At 40.9% G+C, this 24,605-nt stretch overlaps 2 protein-coding genes across 2 annotated transcripts in view; both read left to right on the forward strand.

Moving 5' to 3' along the window:
- The window catches only part of TMEFF1 (transmembrane protein with EGF like and two follistatin like domains 1), a 126,066-nt gene extending 117,300 nt beyond the window's left edge, over positions 1 to 8,766 (forward strand). The window contains exons 8-10 of the mRNA XM_069778782.1: positions 1,431 to 1,554; positions 5,699 to 5,857; positions 7,537 to 8,766. Coding sequence (XP_069634883.1) covers positions 1,431 to 1,554; positions 5,699 to 5,857; positions 7,537 to 7,621 — 368 coding nt within the window. The 3' untranslated portion in view covers positions 7,622 to 8,766. The remainder of the gene's footprint in view (positions 1 to 1,430; positions 1,555 to 5,698; positions 5,858 to 7,536) is intronic.
- Positions 8,767 to 8,899: 133 nt separating this feature from the next.
- On the forward strand, positions 8,900 to 24,605 carry CAVIN4 (caveolae associated protein 4). The gene is made up of 2 exons (XM_069778783.1): positions 8,900 to 9,694; positions 22,512 to 24,605. Exons 1-2 carry the CDS (start codon positions 9,284 to 9,286, stop codon positions 23,178 to 23,180), a joined length of 1,080 nt encoding a protein of 359 aa, XP_069634884.1. The 5' UTR covers positions 8,900 to 9,283; the 3' UTR covers positions 23,181 to 24,605.

A 24,605-nucleotide genomic window follows, 5' to 3' on the forward strand; every position in this document is an offset into this window, starting at 1 on the left:
ACATTATCTTTCTTGCTGGTGTTATTTCAAATATCTGCAATTGTATAAGAGATTTCTTCTTCACAGTCCCTTTTTGCTTTGCACCTGCAGTCTATTATAATCTTGTATTTGTGACGCTATAGTCTATTGCCATGGAAATGAACATAATTCCACAATTAACACTCGCATCTTTAGATCCCTGCTCTTTAGAGAAGTTCATTATGAAATACCAAGTTCTGTGTTTAGGACTTTTTTACAGAAAAATTTTGGGGAAAGAACGGTTGAAAATGTACACAGCTTTAGATAGTTTTAGTAACATTACAGAAGCACAAAAGGCGCTGGGGCAGAAGGGACTGCCTTCCTGTGCTGGGCTGACCCAGCCAGCCACTAAGTGCCCACCAGCCACTTGCTCAGCCCCATCTTCCCCCCAGGAGGATGAAGGAGAGAGCAAAACGAGAAAAACTCATTGGTCAAGATAAAGGCAGTTTAAGAAGTGAAGGGAAAAAAAAACAACAAGCGATGTAAAAGCCATCACTCGCAACATCCCACCAGCAGACTGATGCCCAGCTGGTCTCTGAGCAACTGCCACCTTGGAAAAACCAAAACCGCAGTTTTTATTGCTCAGCATGATGTCACATGGTAGGGAATATCCCTTTGGTGAATTGGGGTCAGCTGTCCTGGCTGTGCCTCCTCCCAGGCTCTTGCCCACCCCCAGCCTACTCACGGAGGGGAGAAGGCAGAGAAAGCTGTGATGCTGTGCAAGCAACAGCCAGAACACCGGTGTGTTCTCAGCCCTGTTTCAGTCAGAAATCTAAAACACAGCACCGTACACGCTGCTATTTAGAAAGTTAACTCCATCTCAGCCAAAACCAGTACACTTCCCAAAGGAATGGGTATTTTCAGCTCATTTCAATGTTTTGAAGTTCCCCCTCCATAAAAGCGTTTCACTGAGGAAGACCACTATCGTAGTGTGTTTGATTTCAGCTATAACGACCGGTGGTACCAGTCGGATCTGGGCTTTATCAAGTTGTATTCTACCCAGTAATCATAAAATGTGGTTCAGCTTCATTCTAACCCTTCAGATTTTTTTCCTCTGTTTAGACATGGCAGAACGCTCTCTGTGTCTATGTATTAGCTCTTTGCCCCAATGCCACTGGCAAGGCTTCTGCTGATCTTCCTGCATTGGCTTGTTTCTGTCATGAATACTTTTCTCCTTTCGAGAAACCTGACATAAGAAGCATATGTAGCTGTCTCTGAGGATAATTTTTCAGTGCAGTACATTCTAGCAAATCTCTGTAGGTGCCTCTGAAACGTCACCCTTAAGCCTTTCCTTTATTATTCTGTATTCCTTTATGCACTACAAGTTTTTAAGGATATGCTATTCTTGGTTGAGATTTTTTAATGACTATCGTACAGCCATTTGTAATTGTTTATGTACATTTCTTTTCAAGACGCCAGTGATCAAAGAGAAGACATTTACATTGGAAACCACATACCTTGTTCAGAAAGCTTCAACGGCTACTGTATACATGGAAAATGTGAATTCATTTATTCCACTCAGAAGGCTTCCTGCCGGTAAGTCCTGCATGCCTCCAAAATGTGCCTGAGATTGCTGTAAAGCTTAATCAAAATGCTCTCTAGACATAATTACAGGATGTATCAGCTTGCAGTTATCTAACCAGTGGCACAGGAGCCATATCCCTATGCTGTGGGCAGCACCCAGCTGCTCCAGTCGTGCGGGAGATTGTGCTCAAAGGAGAGGCTCAGTCAGTCAGGTAGTTCAGAAGCTGAATCCCTCTGAGAAGTGTGGCCTCAGTGTTGTGTTCTTATTTTCAGCTGCTAAATCCTATCTAGAGAAAAAAAAAACAAAACACAACACAAAAAAAAATGCTTCTGTCTTGCATGGCTTCTCTGTATGACTGTGCTTTCCCCATTGACCTCTCAGTCTGTTCTTACACTATCTGTACATTTTATTGCTCCTGTCATAAACTCTCTCTAGAGTATCAATATCTTATTTTTAACATTTATTGCCTTTTTTCACAATAATAGGCTTCATCTAGAGAGTATAAAATTGCAAAATATTCTTTAGCCTGCACTTTTTGTCTACAATATAATCTAGCAGTTCAGTACACTCAGTATTAAGCCTCTCAGTGTTTCCCAGGATATCTGAGTGTTCCAGTTTATTTCCTTAGCTCCCAGATAATTTTTTTCTTTACATTTCACCAACTAAATTCTGCATCTTTGTTTTCCTCAAAAATAAAAATGAATTTTAAAAGTTGTTTATAGAAAAAGGCCATTTCTTCTTAATAACATGTAGTGCCCTACTTATTAGGAGGTTTCACTCCTGAACTTTTATCTTGCAAGCTTGTACTTTCAGATTAATGTGGTTGAAGATGCTATAACTCTTTGCTTTCCTTTGCTTTGGAAACTTCAGCTGTAAATCCATTAGATACTATCACATTTTCTCCCCTGACCTTTATTGATCAAGGATATGTAGGGTTTTTTTGCACTGCCAAGATTTAAGGGTTTCCAGACTGATCAGAGGGCAGGAAGCCCAAAAGGCAGAGCCAGTATGGTTGTCAGCTTAAGCATTTGAAAGCTTATATTATTCCTTTTCCCCTCTGACACCCTTTCTTGTTTATTTTCACCTTTCCAATAGGACTTATATGCTTTTTGCTTTTCTTTGGCTAGAACCAAGAGAGCTCAACACGCCTTTGCTTCTCTTGGGAAACTGGGTGCATCCCCAACATCATCTTGATGGGCATTAGGCAGCACTATTTGATTACAGTATTCTTTGACCTAGAGCTGTGTTTAACACAATTTCTGATGGATTTTTCCTCAAAATATTTAAAGTAGAGGTATTTCAAGGAAAACACTCCTGGCTGAATGAACTGATATTTTTATTTCTCAGAATTTTTTTCTGGATGGCGCTAATCATATAGTCATTTATTCATTTATGATTCAATTACTATTCAGTCATTTAAATATTCATTATTACTCTAATAATTACTGATAGGCAATGTTTTGGTGAATTTAATTAATGTACTGTCCCTTAAATTTTATTTTATAATTACATATACTATTAGTACCTTTAATATTTGTTTAAACAACCTGAACAATATCTCAGCACTGGACCTAGCACAACAGACCTCATGTGTTTCCAGTCAAGAATTTCTGACTCTCAGTTCTTAACCCTAAGTATCACATCTCCTTTGGATTCTTCTTGGCTATTTAAATACTGATGGTCTCATACTTTATGTGTGTTTCTTACTGGAACAGAGTTATTAAGGAAACAAATTATTTATATCAGACAGCAACCCACCATAGTAATCATGTAATTGTACCAAAGAAAAAAAATTCTCTCTTTCTCTGGCAATGAAAATATAATGATGAATGCTAGGGGCAGATTGTTATTTTCAAATGCTTTGCATTCTCATACATATCTAGTATATACATTGTTTAATTTGGTCCTCATTTCCTGGTAGTGATATATGTGAGGTATCAGATGACCTAAAAAACTGCAGAAAATACCTGTGCAGAGCAAATGCTGACTTTTGCTTTCACTGGGGGCAATGAATCTTCCTGCTCATTGTACAGCAGCCCTCCAGGACTGCCAGCAGACAGGTGGGAGGAAGGTTTTGTAGTAGTCAATTGCGTAATATTTAGTTTAGCAGCCTTTGCACAGCTGGGATCTGGTCTATCCCCTGCTGTCCCTCTTATGCAGTGCAGTTCTGCCCTGTCCTTATGGCAGGCTGCATCAAGGAGGAACAGTTCAGCTCTTTGCAAAGAAATCTAAACTTCTTTATGCTAACTCAATTAATTGACTGATCAGCATATTTTGATAAATCCATGCTGACCTCTATTTATCTTGCTGTTATATTAATGCTATATTATCTTGTTATATATTAATGCAGCAGAATGCTTTAAAATCTGTTCTACTAGTTTAAGGTAGCTTAAACTAGTGCCTAGTACTTTATTCCACCACCAACATAGTTCTTAACACAAGCACTTCTTCTTTGCCGGAATTCTATACTCCTGAATCTCCATTCAGTACTTCTCAGAAATAATTTCCTGGTGTTTCTGAGGAAACATCTTTGAATTACTTGTGCCTCCTCTGCTTTGTTTTGCCTCCTCTGCTTTAAAGCAATTCTCACATTGATCACACTTTGACTGTTACCTTCTTTAATGAAAAGCAAAGTAACAGTAAGAACTCAGTCCTCTTCACTAGCAAGGAGCCCTTACTGTTTCTTTTTGCACGATTAACAATGTGTTCCCTGTCCTGTTTCTTCCTGTATGCTAATACATGTTTCTCTTGATTCCCCTTCTAGCCATTACAGAGCTTACTTACAGTACATGGGGGTTTTTCTTTAATAACTCTGCTCTTACTGGAACTTGTTTCATGCCTGAACCAAAACTCCTTACACAGCAGCTCATGGCTGGAGAAAGTAGAGTCACAAGATTATGAACATGTAAACCCCAACTATTATCCCTGCATGCAAAGGGGGATTAGAAGTTGCATTAGCAGTTGTAGGAAGGTCTGTGGAGTAATTATTTCATTCCTCCAAGCAGAATTAATTCCTACCCTAGCACAAAGCTTTTGGATGGATGAGACTGATTTTGTGTCTCATTCAGGCTTATCTGATCCAGTTTACAAAAGGATTGTTTCTCTGCCTCCGTGTTTGTATTTCTTCTCCAGCTGTCTACTACAGAGCTGGAGCCCAATTGTATGATTCAGTAGCCCTTAATGATGCATTTGCCCCAGTCGGTTTTAAAGGATAGCTGTACAAGGAACTTGCTCAGGGATGTGAGTGGTGGCCTTTGATTCTGCAGACTGCAGCTCAGTGTCTTGGGTGGCTCTTGCCTTTCCTTGTGCTTCTGCTTCTCTTGCCTTGTGACATGAATTTCTCCAGAGCGTGTTTCCACTGCCACCTTCACCACTGGCCCATCTTGCAGTACCTGAACACATGGTGCTGATCAGGAGCAGCCTCTGCTGAGTTTCTCACTGAGCTAACTGCTGCTTTGCTCAGGCAAGGTACCATTTAGAGCAGCTGCTTCTCTTCTGTCTCCAGCCATTTCTCCCCCACCCCTGGGCAATTTTTATGGATTCTTCTGTGAACTCTCACTTGAACAGTTGTGGGCCATTGGATTTTCTAACCCGACCTCCATCAAATTTTGGTTTGGTGACAAGGCAGGAGGAGATTTGATGCTGGTCTTGTCCAATAGGTTTTTGCAGGATTCCACTTCTCTAGGCTGCAGCTTGAAAAGGGATCTTCCTTTCCCCCCATTTTTCAAGGTTTCTCTTCCTCTTTGTCACTTCCCTCCCATATTGATGTTGCATGAGCGTGTTTCATGAGCGTGCTTCTTTGTGTTTCATTTAGCCTTGTCTACGTGTTTCACCTAGTTGCTTTATTCCTCCTAAACATTGCCCCAATTTAATAACGACCCCACATATTTCTTTTGCCAAATCAGGGCCTTCACCACGCTGGTGTGTTTTCAGAGGGCCACTAGTAACCTCATGCAGGAAAGCAGAGCGTATCTGCTCTGTGTCTTCTCTTGCCACAGAAATCCAAACCATTCCCCAACCTAAGTATTCCCACACCTCTGCCTTGTCACCAGCTCATTCTCAGCTAGAGTCACCTTGGACTCCTTATTTCATCTGCAAAATGACTGGGCTGTTGTCAAATTACAGTTTCCATGAAATATACCTTTTCTTTTTCAGGTGTGAATCAGGATATACTGGACAGCACTGTGAAAAGACAGACTTTAGTATTCTTTATGTTGTCCCAAGTAGACAAAAGCTTACGCATGTCCTTATTGCAGCAATAATTGGAGCTGTACAGATTGCCATTATAGTTGCAATTGTCATGTGCATAACAAGGTAGGTAAATTCAAAAACAGTGAAAAATTACACATTGTATGGATATACTTTTTCTGTGTTTAAATATTTGACTCCCAAATTTTTATGTGCTTTAACGTATGTCCTAAAGTACCCACATAAAAAATACCTAATGACTGAAGTGGAAGGATTATGTAACATCCTATTGACTTTTTTTTTTGTCACAAACCACACATTTGTTTAAATTCACAAACCACCGGTAACTACTCTGAATCCCCAGTCCAAATACACAGCAGAACAGATCAGCCTTGAAACACATCCAAAAGGTCAGCTACTGTGTTAGACCTTCACTGGAGTTATTCAAGCATTGATGATATCTTATAGAAGCTATGATCCCCCCTCACACCCAGTGAAACCAGAGAGGTTGACAAGATGCTGTTCCCTGCAGTACCACTGTAAATGGTGTTACACAGAGAGAGAAGTATCCCTCACACCATATATGCTTTCTGAAAATCAATGTGCAGCTAGTCCTGTTATTAGGCACTCTCCATGGGAACCTATTTTATGAAATGTGAAGATGCACAAGCACAGTGTTCAAGTTTCTGGATTGTCTCAGACTCTCACCCTGTATGAAAACTGAGATGAGAGCCATGGATTCTTTTTGATGACAAGGGATTCAGTTTGCTCATCAAGGACTTGAACCCAAGAAGGACTGAGGGCTCTGGGATAGATTAAGGATGACTTTGTTCCCTTATAGGTACATGAAGTATTTAAGTCCTACACTTGGGCATCCATGCCACACTTTGAGTTTTCCTCCTCAACTCGTCCTTCACTTTTTCAGCCCCAGTTACATTGGGCCATAAAACTTTCTGCTACTGCATTAGCGCATGGCTTCCCAAACTCAGTGATGTAGAGTGACACCCCTGTGAACAAACAGTATAAGCCTGCTTCCCTATCTGTCTCATAAGGTTCGACATAGCAGGTATAAGTACACATATCTAACACCTCCTGCACATGTAAAAGAGTTATTTGGCTCATCCAATTGATGTCATCCCGTTTTTTACTCAACACCCTGCTGGCCAAAGCAGTGGTGTTGAAGGCTGTGGTTCAGCAGCCCTCCTCTTTCAGCCTCCCTATGACCATTCCCCAGCTCACAGTCTCTCGGGAATAGTCTGTCTGACGGGCTGAGAAAGTCCCGTCCCATTCAGAATTGCTGGGTTTTGTGAATGCTTTTTGAGTTGTGTGGCCATCCCCAAGAAAGGGATTGCCTGAGTCACCCCACAGAGAGTCCTGGGTGGGCTCTGTCTCAGGGGCTGCCATGAGCAGCAGGGCGCCTGGAGAGCCAGCACTTCAAAAGGCTGACTGATCCAGTCTTACCATCCACTGGGTTTTAAGTATGAAATACGTATAAAGTAAAGCCAATGCAATTATTCACCATGGTACGTGTTTTGCTGGATGAAGGCTGAAGGACAGCACCTTGCTGGCTTCGGTCTCAAGTTCAAGCAGAACTCCCTTCTGAGTGATCTGGGGTCCCACAGGCATCCCCAGGTGACAGTCTGATACCAAACAGCAGGAGCATCCCCCCTGTCAGCACAGCTCACAGACTCCTTGCTATTGTTAAGTACAGAAAGTTACATCCATGTGTTATTGCTAGGCTTAATTTTATGTGGCATATATAGAATCAGCCCTCCTTTTTCTTTCTCTCTCTCTTTTTTTAACAGAAAATGCCCCAAAAACAACAGAGGACGTCGGCAGAAGCAAAACCTAGGCCATTTTACTTCAGATACATCATCCAGAATGGTTTAACTTAGTGATTTTTATACCTACATTGACCATGTGATGTACATTTTTATTATATCTTTTTTTAAAGAATGGAAATATTTATTTCAGAGGCCTTATTTTTGAACATTTTTAGTGTAACAATGTTGGTCTGTATTCTGAAAGCATCAGCTCTAACAGCTATGGACTGTTTTAGTATCTTTACTTTTATGTTTTTGAATACAGTAGTTCATTTTCTGTATCTGTATCACATGGTTATATAATAGACTTGTGCTTTATCCATGGAATGTAATATTTTTGGGAACACAGATTTATTCCACCAATTGTTGTAGATTAAAAAAAAAAACAAACAACAAACCAACAAAAAAGTCCACATTACCTAGCAAACAAGGCATGAACTAAAGGTAAAAATGTTTACAGCTTACTTTTCTTATGAGAAACTAGAAAACACTGTGTTTAAATACCGTAGATATTTAAATGTTTTTGGAAGTTAGTAACTGATTTTTTAGACACTGCCTATCGCATGAACTGTGAAGCTGTGTGCTGTGTGTAGTTGTAACATATTTATAAAATGTGTGGGCTGGGTCTAAGCACTGCCATCTTCATAAATAATTCCAACAATTTATTTTTAAAGAGGAAAATTATAAATTTCATAATTTCGGAAGTTACCTGGTAGAGCAGATGGCACAGGTCCAAAAGAAGTAGGTCTTAGTAGATTTAGGTATTGTAAAAATTGGTGTTGAATAATTGAACACAAATAATTGGAATAAAGCCTACTTGATCACTGTTAAAGCTGTTTTAATACTTCTTAAACTTTTTTAAAGAAAATACATGTTTTAACACCTACAATACAGATTGTATAGTGTTTGTGATTAAAATAAAAAATAATAATAAAAGTGAATAAATTACTAGTGCTCTTGTATAGAGTATTTTCAAGAGCTAAAGAAGTCCATCCAAATTAGTCTGCTGGTCATAGTTATAATAATAGACTGTTAGTTGTCGTTTGAAAGATCCCGAGATAAAGTGTGAATAGGATGTGTTCAGCTGTTTTAACATGTAGTTTAGGCTTTCAAAATTTTGCATGTGGGATTTAATAATTTGTTCAATAAAAAAAAAATGCTTTCAACATTTTGAACTGGAAAAGCATGTCACAATACAACTTTTTCACTATATTGCCTCTGGTTTAGTGTGTTTATTTGTTATCCCATGTGGTAATTGCAGCAAGCTGAAGACCTGAAGTTGTTTTGCTGGAAAAAACAACCGTGTTAATTTTCCTGACCACTCTTTGAATTCCCTCGGAGGAAAGCATACCAGTAACATGAAAACAAAAGTAGATCGTTAAAAATATGCAAGTTTGCTTTCCTGCTTAATTAGTAAGTTACTTAACTTTCCTGGATTAACGCTAATAACTTCACCAGTACAGAAGCGTGACCCTTCAAACGTAACGTTCCTTTCCAGACATTGCTTCCTAATTTTAGGGGTTTCATGTTGCTGAAAGTATCCGAACAATCATGTGTGGATATTTTGTAGTCAGAAGTATTTGACCAAGCTCCAGGAGTGGCGTTTCACGCCCTACTTTGAGCATCGCCGGAGCCAGCTGTCGCCCTGGCTCCCTGCAGCAGCGCCAGAATCGTTCTGGCAGGATCACCGAAACTTCGCCTCCGGCCGACCCGGCTGAAGGCAGGCAAAATGGATCGCCGCGAAATCACCCCCGAGGCTGACAAAACCCACCAAAATCGTCTCTCCAGCGTCACCGAGGAGGAAGAAGAGCAAGATGCAGCTTACACGATTGTGACGGTCCTGGACAAAGTGGCCAACATTGTGGACAGCGTGCAGGCGAGCCAGAAAAGGATAGAGGAGAGGCACAGGGAGATGGAAAATGCCATCAAGACTATACAGATTGACATTTTAAAGCTTGCCCAGGCTCATGGCAACACAGGCTACACGGTGAACAAGTTACTGGAGAAAACCCGCAAAGTCAGCTCCACCGTGAAGGAGGTACGGGCACGTGTGGAGAGGCAGAGCACCAGCGTGCAGAAGGTGGAAGCCAAACAAGAGGAGATGCTGAAGAAAAACAAATTCCGGGTCGTAATCTATCAGGTAACCACAAGCCTAATTTCTTGTAGCTCTGTCATTGTGCCATCTCCTTGGTAGCTGCTGGGAGGCATCGGTTAATGAACCAAAAGGTGCAGTCTATCCAACGTGAGAGTTATTTTATGCTTTCTTTAACATTGAGTTGTGCTCCTCAATGCTTTTCAGCATGAACCTACTGACGGCAGCACACGCGGTCTATTATTAGTGTTGGTAGGTTCCTGAGCCAGTCGTGTAAGATTAACTGCAGATCAGCAAGGACTATTTGTTGCCTCTCCGAAAGGTAACATGAGGCAGGCCCTGTAAATCTTATCATACAAACCATGCCTGACATTCATCCCTGTTATTTTTTTCATCGTATTAAGTAGAAGTCCAAATAGCGAAAGTGTTTGCAGGCTCCTTGGAAAACAGACTCTCTTCTAACACTAATTTCAAAACATATGGTTGCTTAAACTTGCAGCATTACCCAGGCTGTAGTACTGCTGACAAACTGGGGCTTTTTTCATCGTCTCAGTCAGTAGTAGTATATGCACAAACTAAAGCTCAGACCCACAAACTCTTCATGACAGCAAATAGTACCTTTCATGCTCTACTTTGGAAACGGTTTAACCCAGCAGTGTGCTTCCAATCATATTGGACAAGCAAATCATACATTTTCGTTCATTGACCTCATTGTAGGATGTTCGTTGTTCTTACAGATTATTGTGTTTGAACAGAAATTTCATGAAATGGCATGGTCTTGCCTACATTCATACAAATAGACAGTGCAGGCAGCTCATGGGTTCTGTGAGTTGCTAGCGAGTGCTGTGAAACCCATTTGTTTAATGGCCTGATCCTGCGATTTGCTGAAACTTGCCAGCTCCCCAAGTCAATAGAAAATAAGAGTGTTTAATCTTTTGCCAGAAGCATAGTTTCTCCTTCATACCAGCGAGTCCCCAAAGCTTCTTTCAGATGAGTCGTATTCATCATTAGGCGTTCTTGAAAATACCAGCCCTCACGAGTAACACAATGCGCCCGCATCGCCCAGCCTTACACCCTGGTTTGCATCTGTTTGTACATAAATAACAGTAGCTGCAATGAATGGAGCCGTGTGTTTCACTGAGTATATTCACCACTGTATACAGCTGACAAATTCCTCTGCATAATCTAGCTTTCTTAACTACTTCATTTTCTACTACTGGGAAAAAAAAATCTTAAAAAAAAAAAAAAAAAGAGTAAAAGCTGCAGGTAAGAAATGTTACCTCTTTAATGTTATCTTAGTACCATATGCAGCCAAATTGTGCCTCCCAGGTTTTCTGACTGAATGACTTGCTATGCATATTCAGGAGAAAGCATGGGCACAATTTGGCCTATTATTACAATTACTGCAAGCTGCACCGTCATGATGGAATAGAAAACAGGCACTTTCATTTTTTCCTTGTAAATCATTTCCCAGCTAAAAGTAATAACTATCTCTGACACCCCTGGTTAATGGCATAATGCCATTTCATTGATGGGCATTTACCATAATGATTACAGCAGAATCAAGGCTCTGAAAATATTTGTTCTTAAAACAGTATTCATTACATAATGTAAATTTTTCTCCTAACAGGACATGAGCTGTGGCTTATTTAAAAATGTAGTAAAATATGGTGAATATGGATTTACATACAGCTATAAAGAACAGCTGTTGCTATTTTCAGATATTTCATACAAAAGGTGTCTCTCACGATGAGTACTTTCTCTAAGAATCACCCTCAGTAGGAGTTTCTGAGCTCTCTTCTGGTTTTCCTGGACAAGAATGACGTGCACCCTGTTTTGTATGTTTAATTCTTAGGTGGTACTTTTCAGGAAGGGAAACAGCATTTTTGATTGCTGTCTTTCTAGCTTCCTCTTCTTATGGTAGTTGAGAACTGCCAGCAAGAATATGAATGGCTTCCTTTTTAACTTCCATCCCTTCTGTAAGGTGGATTGAAGAACTTTTTCCCTCTTGCATGGAGGAGGAGCAGATATGCTTACCCCTCTGGGATCTGACATTTAACACTTTTCTGGAGGAGGAGAACTGCATTGCTCCACAAAAACTGGAACACACTAAGTAGTCAAGAGTGCACTGAAGCTTTAAGGCACAGGTACACTTATGAAAGTCTCTTTCACACAAGTGCAGTGATTTTCACACTGTTGATTTACACCAGTGTAGGCATACTGCTGGAGTGCCAAGACCTGAATGACTGAAGCTTGGCTATGATGAGTGGGAGTCTGTTAATAAAGAATCAGCATACTCCCTTCACTCTATTTTACAAATGGGTATAACCAACTTGTTTACTCGGTGGTTGTGAGTGACAGCTCATCTGTAGTGAGATTTTTTTCTGATGAACCATTTGGGGCATTGTGTTGGAGCCAATGACCTGTGTGTAGCCGGCATTGAACGCCTACATGGGTGAGTGCACGTGGGTTTTAGTTTTAACTTTTGCCAGAACATCGGCATATGAGGAAAAGGGAAACACCAATTAAATCCTAAAGATTTTCTTTCAAGTGGATAGCTTTGATCTTATCATTGATAGAAGGAGTAGGCAGGTTGAAAAGGATCATTGGCTGGAGGAGATTGTCCCAAGCGACCTCAGCCATGATGAAAAGAGTAGGCAATAGCCTCCCTTTAAAAAGAGACAAAGTGATCATCCATGAGCATAACGATTAGGGAAATTGAGAGCATTCATTTTTAAAAGGCCATGCGGTTGAGGAAGAGATTTGGTAGCAGGCAGCTCTCCTCCCCAGACTGATTGCATGATTAAAAATGCCAGGTTACTTCAGAGTTTCTAGTGAGGTCTTTGACCCTGGAGTGCTGCATGCCCTAAGGGTATAGTAGGGAAGGCAAACTACATTATAGGTTGTGCAGGTCACTGTTCACTTCTGTTCAGGTTAGTCTGAATAACCAGCTGTGAGAGCTCTCATTTCTCTGCAGTTAAAGAGCATCTAACAATTTAACTCATTCTGGCTAAATTATTCAAAAATTAAAGGGGTTTTTTTCTTTTTTAAATCCTAAAAGAACTTGTTTCATTTGCTTTTCTGCATGTTCCACAAGCCCCTCTTTGAATGTGAGCATACAGGCACCAGAAAGTCCATGTTACAGTTACTGGTCTCTTTTCTATTATTACTTTACATTAGCTCCTTAAACGAGTAACAACTTCCTATGAAGGGACGCATGTATTTGTTTCACTCACTGCTGTACGACATTTAAAATCAGTGGACAGTCACGGTGGACATGTCAGAAACCAAGTAAGGTTATGGCTTGACTGGCCTACACAGCCATGTTGCAACCAATTTGTCTGCCCTGCGATTGCTCCACCAGGCACTCGGGGAGAGGCTAGCAGAAGCAGCCTTGCATATGCTGCTCATATTATGCATAAATAAATTAAAATATAAGTGGCTTTTCCTGCCCACTGTCCTTCTGCAGCATAATGGCTTGGACAGTAAAAATGGTGAGATTGACATGGGGGTAATAATCTGAAAACCTGAAGTGGAAGCACTTCCATCTGAAGTGGCAGTAAAAGTCAGGGTGTCACGAGCTCTAGAGATGAGGACACTAAAAGACCAGGCTCACAAACTTGCCGTCCATCGGCACAGAGTTTTAATTACAGCTATTCTGAGAAAAACCTGTGAGAGTAACCGTGACGTGAAAGGCAGCAAACATAACACTTCTATTTAGAAAAAGACGAAACAATCTGAAACATTGCCATTCATCTGATACCATTTGGGCATAAGAATGGCAGGCTTAGAAGCAGGTCTGCAGAACAGAATCGTTAGCACCATGGATTTAAATGGCTCACCAAGAGCAGATTGTACTAGGTAACTCATATTTGATCATTTTTCTGTTTCACAGAAACATGAGAGGTCTTATCCTTTCTCATATTTATGTACCTGATATCTTACCTCATAACAGATAATCCAGAAAAACAACAGATGGCAGTGGGTTGCGTTGAAATGGGAAGTGAGGCTTGTGATGGGCTTCTAAAAGTGTTTGCTTCTAAGATCGTCTTTGTCAACTGTGTAATATTTTCATTAAAGGTCTTGGCATAGGAAAGGTGTAGATACTAATAAAATATGCTCAAAATGAGGAGCTGTCAGTCCAGAGAAAGAAATAATAGAGAAGAAACCAAATTATCTTTAAGCTGGAGTAATGCTAATTGAAGTGTACACAGTGCAATTCCTGTACTTTTAGCAGGAGCCCCTGTTGTTAATTTGTCTTCTGAGGCCCCATGGTTTGGGAAGGACAGAAAATGGTGTGTTAATTGCTTACAAGATGACTGAGAGCCCACTTGATGATGTGGCTCTTAAAAAAAGTTAAATGTGGGCATGAAAGGCTTCAGGCAAGATATTTCCAGAAATGATGCAGACACCCAGTGCTCTTGCCCAAAACACTTCAGAGCCTGTGTGGACTACCACGTACAGCTCTGATCACCCCTGTTTGAAGTAAGTTGTGTTCAAACTGAACAGGTTTGGAAAACAGCTACCAGGCTGAGCAGAGGAATGGGAAGCCCTGGTACACAAGAGGAGACCAGGAGGTCCTAGCTTGGTTTAGTCCAGCAAGAGAAGAGGCTAAGAGAGGTTGTGGCTGTCATTTATACATGCATTGGGGCACGGATGAGGAGTCCAGTAAAGAACATCAGCAAAAAGATGAAATGGGTGTAAACCGACCGTGAGTCATCTCAGGTCAGAAACCAGAAATGGATTCTTAGTCCTGGAGACATGAGGGTCCAGACAAAGCCTTCTCCTAGAACCCATGGGGAGAGAAGAAAACTTAAATTGCTATTAAAGTGGAGTCTGAAAACTTAATGGAAAAAAAGACGGTGTAGGTTGACTATCTGTGACAGCAGAGCACTGGCCTCAAGCGCAGAGGCCTCAGCAGCCCAACGACACAAGGCCTTTGCTGGAGTCTGGTGGTATAAACCTTATAAATATTTTTACAGCTGGGACAGGTAATTGCCTTCTCTGAGATTACAGAGAATAAAAGAAACCCAACGGTTGTGTCGGGAAGTGTAGCAAGAGTCCTTTGTTTGCGGTGTCAAGCCCAGTCCTTCAGTTCAAAGCGCTGAGCTGGCCCCGTGCTGTGCAGCCAACTGCTGGCGGAGTGGCAGAGCCGGCGCTGAAGTACTGCAGGCAGCCAAGAAGATCATAAATTACCCGTGATTTTTAGAAAAAAATCAACCGCCGTCAACCAGCTAAAGAAAAACTGTATTTCTAGTGACACGTTCACAAGGGAGGAGGAGAAAGGGAAATTAAAAATAAATTAAAATAGCAGCTGTTGGGCCATTTCTGTGTTCGTAAAATGAAATAGGTTGCGTATTTCACAGGACTGTGTTCACAGCAGATTATAAACTTGGCTCTACACCATCTGATCCAGTGTAACTGGAGTCCCCAGATCTGTTCCTTTGTGATGATCTTTACAGGGGACAGGCTGTCACCTTCTCAGAGCTGCCATTGATTTTTTCTCCCCCTAATAACATTGAGTGGTGGAAACAACCCATCTTAATTTACATTTGCACTGGATGCGGTTGTTTGGGGCTTTGCTCGCGGCTGGCCTGCAAGCCAGCAGAAGAACATAGCTACACCATGAGCCTCCTAAGCCGTGCCTCTCGCCCATGGTCCCGGTCCCAGAAGCTGCCTGGAGTGACTTATCAACAGGAGCTGGGATTCGTCTTGCCAGGCATTAGACATCAGTAACGCAGACGTTTGTGCATTTGGCCTGTGTGTGGCTCCCTTCGAGCGAGCAGGGAGAAATGTATGGAGCCTGATTGACCCAACCTGGTGTAGACATCTACTTCTGGATACGGTTTCTACTTTATAAGTACCTGTTCTGTCCATGTAGTTGAAAGGGTGTCCAGAAGCGAGTTCATACGGAGGTGTGGTTGCTTGGGCAGACGAGCTCAGCGGCTCCTGATGGCTGCCTGGGTTTCACTGGTACCTGAGAGCACTTCCCTGTCCTAGCTAGCCTGCAAGAGCAGTCACCTTGTGATGAATGAATGAAACAAAACATTACCAAACATATTTTTTTGTCTTATCACACCTTGTGATAGCTCTTTCTCCTCCACTGACAAGGGGTTGGTATCTACAGATGAATTGGAAGTGAGAAATTTCACCACTTTGCAAACCTGCGAACTGACCTGCAGAGCTATTCCCTAGGCTAGCTCCATAAAACAATAGCAAAGCAAAGTGACTGTGAAGCTTTAATTTTCCCCCGGAGCTGCAGTAGTCCTTTTTATGCAGCATGTGGTGGCCTAGAGCCAAGGGCTTCTCCGAGCGATGTGGTATAACTGGGTACCGCTTGCTCGTTGTCTGTAGCTTGCTGCAGTCAGATAATGAGAGAATGAGCTGGGTTTCTTTATAGTCATTGTATGCTCCTCATTAAATTAATGAATTTCTGTCAGAATTTAAAGAAAAGGGATGTGCATTAGGCTTCACAAAAGAGAAATGAGGGGGATTGACTGTTCTGGCCAGGCTGCTTTTTCGTTATGTAAAAATAATTCTAAACACAAGCCATGGCACTTGGCCATGAAGTCTGACGTGCTGAAGTGTTTATTCTCTATCTGCTTTACTTGATAAAATCCCTTAGGTGCCCTTTTAAAATAATCCTATTTCTCCCTCATCTGAGCAGCTTTTTGGCCTGATGGCAGAGATTTTGAAATGGTATATTTGCAGAAAAAATGAAGGGATCGCTTGAGATTTATAAAGCTTCACTCTTAACTGTTAGAATATAGGTAAAAGTACTGACTGATTTGTAATTGGTTATTCATCAGCAGTTTCGTATTTATTTAGAGAGCAATTTCAAGGAGATGTTTTAGTGATTTACCTCGGCTGCCAGTCTGAATAACAAATCATTCATTTAACATGCAAATTTCTAGGATTTTTTTTAAACATTGTGTTTCCTGCCCATACGCTGCCAGTCATTTGCATCACTAGTTGTCATAGACACGGCAGCAGCGCCAGACCAAGTGCTGGGTGGCCTTCGACCATTTTGCTGCTTCGTGTTCTGCTTCAGAATTGTCAGGTGATCACCAGTCCCATCTGTGCTTATGTTAATCATCACCTGCACCTTCCCTGTCACACATCCCAAGGCTGAAAGATCATTTGCCATGACCTTTTCCCTGTGCAACACAATGACTCCATGTTACGGAGTTTCATCTGTCTCTCCTCCCTACACACGCTGTGAGCAGTTTCTTTAGGAGTGTTTTGAGTCTCGATTTTACAGATATCTATAATATATATTTTTTTATAGATATGATTTTTTATATATATATAATTATTTATTTGGTCATTCTGTTTTTCTCTGCTATTGTTTTTCACGTTTTAAAAAGTTTTGTTCTGCTAAAGTTTTAATTGAAATTAGATAATAGTGGAGAGCTGATAACAGTTGCCTTTATTAAAGCTTGTTAGAGTTACACTTTGAAGCTATTTGAAAAGAGAACGCAAAACTGGTTTATAGCGTTTCTAGCATATATTTACTCATAAGACAATGTATTATCTTTTTTTCTCCTTGTTGACTCTAGAAGCCCAGTCTGGGCTTTGAAATACAAACCCAGAATACGTGTGCCAAAAAACATGAAAGGACAAGGGGAGTGAAGCTCTTGAGCTGGCCACATCCATTAAAATGTCCTCATATCCCATTATTTTTTATTTTTAAATGGCACTATAATAAAATTATTACTGAAATTATCATTAGAAGTCTCATGTACTTAAAGCCTAAGTATTGTTGTACAGTGACACTATGTCACTGCTTCCTCTAGCGAATCCAGTGAACTCTAAATTAGCAACACACCTTTTCTTAATGAAAACAATACTACTGCTGCTATTAATTATGGATCCCATCTGTGCTTACAAAGATAAAGGGTGGACATTTAGCTAACACGTTTGTGAGCAAATTTTTTTAATAGCCTTTTTTCTTTTGCCCAGCCTCACTGACCTCGCTGAAGGCATGACATTCTTCTTCCAGGAGCCCCCTTGCCTTATCTGCTCCGTAGTTCAGCAGTAAGAGTGAAAGATGCTATTAGAGCTGACCTGATCTTTGCCAGGACACCACTGCAGCAAAATACCTGAGACATCACTAAACAATTTGCTCTGCCATCTCCCTCCTTTCCCTGCCCAGAGATGAGAAAAGCCTGACTGTGCAGGCAGGGTTATCAAATAGGCACGTTTTGAGACAGTCTCTTTTCCCCCCAGTTTTCAATGATCTGAGCATCACCAGCTCAAGAGTCTCATAACGTTGATTAGGGGCATTGCCACATTTAAGATTATTTACCTATTGTTTTTAAGGTTTCTGTGAGGTGAAAAAGAGTCTGCACCTTGTGCTTTGCGTAGTTCAAGGAACAGGTGCATTAGCCTTCCTTCATAAATGCCTCGTTATATCCTGTGGGAGAAAAATGCTACTGCTGTGATCCCTTCCTTGAGGCCCGTGTGAAGGACACAGAATACATCCCTTCGAAAATTTTCTAATTGTGAATTAAATTCAAATGGGAGCAGAGGGAGAAAATGACAATGACGGAGTCAGATTTTCTTGGGAGCCCAGTGTTAGAAACATCTGGGTTTCAATATTCACTGTCCCCAGAGCCATCCGTTCAAACACAGTCTGGGCTGGCTTTCTTCATCAAAGCTGAGGTTTACTCATGTGTTTTCTTTGTATTCAGCCAGGCCCTTAAAAACTCAGACTTCTTTGGCTATGCATATTTGAGGAGTTAAATACTCAAAAATGATGAAAAGCCAAAGTTCAGGTTTTAAATGCTTTCTTAGTAAACTCACTGTGCCAGGGACATCACCAGCCACTCTTTAAGTTTTGTTTGTTAAAGTTGTTTCTTAAGCAGTGGATCTAACTAACCCTACAGCTTTGTGGCCTATTTCTCTCCCTGCCTGGCTGCAAAGGTCTCCAGGCTTTCCCCTTACCATTGCAAACAACGCCTTCAGTCCTTCCTCTGCTACCACAGAACCTGAAGCCTTTCTCCTTCCAGACCTCATTTCCTTCCACACGCAGGCATTTTTCCAAAATATTTCCAGTTTCAACAACGCACCGTCTAATCTGACCCATTTCTCCCTTCTCCCCTCCTACACCCATTCATAACACACAACCCTTCTTCTCGGCTCCCCTCCCACCAGTCACCTGCCAAAAACATCGGGTCCAGATCTACAAGCAAGGTACCTGAGCCATGGCGTGTTTGCTCAGGACAGACATCAGCTGGGAGGACAGACAGAACAACTTGCAACACAGCCGGCTCCTCAGCAGAGAGCTTATTTCGTCGTGTTTGAGCTCAGCTCCGTTCTCAAATTGCTGGAAAATGCCCAAATGTTTATGTGTTAGTGGAGAGGCTATGTAAGGGTGAGAGGGTGGGAGCTGCATAATGTAACCATATATGCTACGCTTTTTGTACAAAAACAAGAGGACTTTCAAATCAACCACTTACATGACTGATTTCCCAACTTTTTTTCTTGGAGCAGAAAGAAAAAAACTGTTTTGTTTTGAAAGGTCCAGGTCTATTTTCAGCGCGTTGAGTGGTGGATTAACTTTTCAGGAGATTATGGCCAACAGGCGTACCAGGACCAGTGTGAGCACCCACTGCAGGGCGCACCCTCTCCAGGTGCTCCATCTAGGAGGACTGATGAAAGGGAAGGGGAATGATCAGCTTCCACAGATTTGTTTCTTGGTTTCTGGTTCTGGCGTGCGCACGTCTTCAGTTTTTGCCGGTAGGCAGGGCAAGCAGAGTGCACGTCCTTTGTATTAACCACCAGACAGACCATATGACTGCACTCCTCTTTCCTCGAGAAATCAGGTTAAAAATACCTGGCTGTTTGATATCACCTTTTCCTGTGACATCATCTCCTGTCCTCATTTTATTTGACCACTTACAAACTTAGCTTAAAGATCGTCCCTTACCTGCCATGAGGTGGTGGTGGCAGATAACGAGTCCTTCCTAGCAAAATGCTTAAGTAGGTTTTTAACTAAAAGCTTTCAAGTAGTTCAAGTAGCATCATTGATCGCTCAACTCCTTCTCACCCTCCCCCAAGATTGGGCTGTCCAGTCCTGCTATTTCCAGTCCCATCCACTTTCCAGCCAAGAAGAAAGTTGTCACCCGGTGTAGGGCTCTGTCCTGTGCAACTGAAATCAGTAGGTGTTTGGTCTTTGCTTTTAGTGAATCTATAAATGAGCTGGTAGCTATATGCTTTGACTCCTTCTATTTCCCACCTGGCACTAAAACTTATAGTTCCTGCTTTAGGAAGGATGAGCTCCTCTCTTCTCTCTACCCCATTGATACCTAGTGATAGGAAGAAATGGGCAGGGGCAGGACAGAGAAAGGAAGCAGATGAGAAAGCTCTCCTACTGAGCCTAAATCCCTGCATTTTTATTATGAAACCTCCCTAACATCCTAGCCAGTTTCATTAATACTTTCCATTTTGGTAACATCTTCCAGCCAGAAATTTTAAGAGGAGATAGAAACTCACACTGATTTTTCGCCTTGCTACATTTGATTCTGCAAGATGTGTGCAGAAACCAAGGAAAAGGAGAAAATCCAAGGTTTGGCAAAGATCATTCTCAGAGTCTGTAGCAGGATGAAGAATGTTCCTCAGGACCTGCAGCTCTAGTTTCTGTGTCTCGTCTACAACGCCTTCACCTCACATGTTGTTGTTCATAAGTCTTAATTCTAACACATATGTATGAAAGTTAAAGCGTTCTCTTCTTTAGCTAATAGACTATAAAGCTAAATACAATAAAAATCTGGCAAACAATTGACAAAAAGTACAGAAAAAGTTGTTCTTCTTCCAAAGGAAGACAGCTTAAATATTGCGGAGAAAATAGTCTCTCTGCCTTCTCTCTTTTTAAAAAGTAAGCTTCATACGAACAGCATACCCTATTCACCATATTGTATTCATTTCTGCATGTACTGAAATTTCAGAATAGTCATTCTGGAAACATTTTTGTTACCATTTCAGCTGAAGGAGTGGGCTATAATTTACAAACTTTGAGGAATTATTATCCAGCTGTGTTTTAGTTCATTTTCAGAAAAGAAGGGATTATGTTTATATATAGAAGTCTTTATATAATTAATGTTAATTTGCACATGTTAATGAAGATGATCATTAGCAAAGCATTGTAGTTTTGTTCCTGCTGATTTTGACAGATGAGTTGAATAACATTCTGCTGTAATCAATGCAACATAATTTATCCCTATTTTTTCTAAGTATTAACAACTATGTACTAGAGAGTTTTTAATGGAGCCAAGGCATGATGATGTATTTTATTTTATGTATTGCTAGTACTCTGTAAAATAACATTAAACATGACTTGCTCCTAATGAGTCACTGAGAAAAATGACAGACGTCTTCTTGGCCGGAAATCAGTTCACAGCAAATTATTCAGTAAGCCTGACCCATTCTTCATGGGTTCACAACTTCTAATATCTCTCCTATTTTCTGCATTAAGATAATAATACTAAGGGTAGGGCCCAGAAACTGTCATGCCTCAGAAATCAGCTGAAGTAGTTAGTACTAATGGCAAACAGCTTAGAGAAGTTTTATATAGCTGTTGTACCTGTCTGCACCCCAAAAGGCTGCTCCTCCAGGGAGAAGAGAACATGCACATGCACATAAACAACTAGTAGGGAAGAAGGGGCTGGCATTGTCCATCTCGTACACCTCCTACAAGTTATGAGTTTTCTACTCTGCATACACTAGTACTTCTAGATAGAAGTGACTCACTGACACTGAGCCACAAATTTGTAATGTCCGTGCAGACAGCAGTCTTCAGATCGATTCTCTCAGGAGATTCTCCCTGTTCTGATAAATCCTTCCATTACCACAAGCTTTTTTCCTAATTTTTTTTTTTTTGCATGTCCTTAACCGCTAAATGATTCTTGGTAAATTATTTGTTTACTGTGGACAACTTTTGGAAATCTTCTGTGTCTTTGAGCTTTGAGTCTCTAGCAGTCTTTCTTTGGAGAGGCTGCATAAATTCCTAGTGCTAAGATATCTAGGATAGTCACCACTTCCAAGCACACAGCTAATACGTATCATATGTATCATATAAATATGTAACACTGCATGCTCATACAGGCCACCAAACTCACCACAGCAGACAGAGGTGCTTCCTCAGGGTCATTCATGTGTTTCCAGATGGAACAAGTCAAGTTCACCTCAGCAATGGTGCAGGTGCTGAGTGAATTGTGTGGAACTGGATTTACTGAATAACATCTCATTCCTTTACTGACTTTATCCCCTTGTGGAGGCAGAGCATGTAAGTTAATATGTTGGGGTTCATCCCCTTCTGGGCAGCAACAGAATTGTTCGCTAAGTTCCAGTTAGTCAAAAATGTACAATTGTCTTGTTGACAGTAAAGGACAGAAGCTACCGATACCATTGAGGCACTCATTTGGAGAGCGTACAGCTGACACAAGCACAAGAACCTCTTTTGTCTATAGGATGTCTACTTTTATTGGTGAGGAATAATGGATCCAGGTCCAATCTCGGTGAAGCAGATAAGCTTCAAAAAAAAAAAAAAAAGAGAACTAGACAAACCTGCCCTGAAAACTAGAGGCCAGTACACATAGGACCATGGCATTCACTAGTTTCAAGTAGAACCACACTGAAAAGAAAACTTTAAACAGGCATAATGTCTTTACAGAACTTGGCAAAGGTTTCTTCTGCCGTTTGTATTCTGTATAGATCACATACGATGGTACAAGCCTACCTTACTTTGTTACAATATTGTATGTCAGTTAGCATTCATTAACTACAAGCCAAAAAACAAAATGCATGAATCGCCATCCCTTTAAAACACACATGCTGGAAGATGACTCTGTGCTTTCATTCACAGGAGGAAACCGAGTGTCCTTCATCTCTCTCTGTTATCAAAGAGAGGACAGCAGGTGAAACTCTAGAGGATGATTTCTTCCCACCTGATGATCTGTCTTCTGATGAAGAATATTATATCGAAGAAAGCAAAGCAACCCAGTTCAAGAAATCAGGCATGAGGCGCATAGATGATATCAAAAAGGCATTTTCAAGGGAAAATATCCAAAAGACGAGACAAAATTTTGGCAAGAAGGTGAACAGGCTTCGAACCAGAATAGTAACCCCTGAGAGGAGAGAGAGGATCAGGCAGTCAGGAGAGAGACTGAAACAATCTGGGATAAGGATCAAGAAAACCATTTCACAAGCTGCCCCAACGAAGGAGACGTTCAAGATCCATAAAAAAAATAAAGAACGAACAGGAGCCGAAGGTCACGAAGGGATCCAGGAAGCCGGCGTGCACATCGCCTCTGAGCTCGCAGCAGCAGAGCCCTTCACTGAAGAAATCTCTTACACAGAAGTGATCACTAAGGTAAAGAAAGACAAGAATAGTGCAACAAAAGGTGCTTCCCCGTCAACTGAAAAAGGAGTGACGATCCCAGAAGTTGTTCTTAAGCAGCAAGGGAAAGAAGGAGGAGGAGGTGATGATGTCCCTCTGCTAGACTTAAAGCAATCGGCATATGGAATCAATTAGCAAACACACCATACTATCCTTACTGAACAAGACATAACACACTATGAATTCACTCAGCTTTAGAAAAACGTGTGAACTTGTGTTATATCACAAAACATGTCTTGGTGTTCTATCATTTACGTGGGTGTCTGTAGTGTTGTCTTCCTGACAAAAGCCAAGCCATGCAAACTGAACAAAGGGGCTCCCCCTCTGTCCTGCAGCGTGCCGATAGCCATCATTAACCCAAATGGAACTCACATGTCAAAGGGAAATGGAAATCTGATGTATTTGCAAGATTGATTTAGCAGTCACTTTACAGCCTAATCACTCTCTTCAGTTGTACATACAACAGTATAAAAACATTTTCCATTATCTTATACCAACTCCTCTAATCAGAAAACAATAACAAAGCTATTACTTCATATTAGCAAGAGGAAGAACTATGAAAAATGTCCATTCAGCAATACAAATCTTTTCCTTTAAGGGCCCTCACTGAAACAGCAGAAGGAAGAAAATCTTGCTTTATCCAGGGTGTGACAAAATGTGGCAGGAATGCTAGGTTCTTGAGTAAATTGCGTTTCTTCTCAGTGGAAAAGAGAAGGTCCTGAAACGACTAAAAATTATTTCCAGAGTTCTGGAAGAGGAAGGTTTGATGTATGTAAGCAATGCATTTTCTGCACTTATGGAGTAAGAATAAAAAAGCAGAAGACACATTAAATATGGAATAGTAGGAGGAAAGGAGAATGAGGTATTGTATTCATGTTATGGAAAGGCAATTGTGAGAAAGACGAGGGTATGAAGCAGTAAAAGAGGGATAATATTAATGCATGCATTCTGTATAAGTAGAGAAAAAAATCAGAATATTGTAACTGAAATTTCCTCGAGATCTTTTAAAGAATTGTTACTCTATCCTGAGGATCATAGGGCTCATGAACATAACTGACCAGACAAGGGAATTGTTTTGTTTTCCATTCTCTGTGCTTTTTCTGAGCTTCACTGCAATTAAAATCTATTCTACAAAGCCACTGAAGTACAGGGCCAATCCATAACCCAATTTTTTGTTTCCTATCATCATCATTATCGACCAGCCACAGCCTCAGGGATTATGAGACAGACACCCTTTGGAGTATGGAATGCTGTTACAGGAGCCAGTGCCCTGATATCAGATATGTTTGTAAACACGGCCGCTATGCTGACATGGCGTGCAGGACTATATTGCTCTCTTCATTCTTAAACAGAGTTGCCTTCAAAGCACTTATCTAAAGCAATGTTAGCCATTACTATCTGTGTGAAACTTGTACAATATTGACAAAAGCTGTATGATTGTATTTAATATCTCAGATTCATTTTAACAGCAGAGCATAACTTGGTTATCTATATACATTGTTTGAGGACTCCTAGCTAATTGTTAACCTATAATTTAAATATAATTAGTTTGATTTCAAA

Source organism: Haliaeetus albicilla, chromosome 3, assembly GCF_947461875.1.
Source record: "Haliaeetus albicilla chromosome 3, bHalAlb1.1, whole genome shotgun sequence".
Taxonomy (NCBI): Eukaryota; Metazoa; Chordata; class Aves; order Accipitriformes; family Accipitridae; genus Haliaeetus; species Haliaeetus albicilla.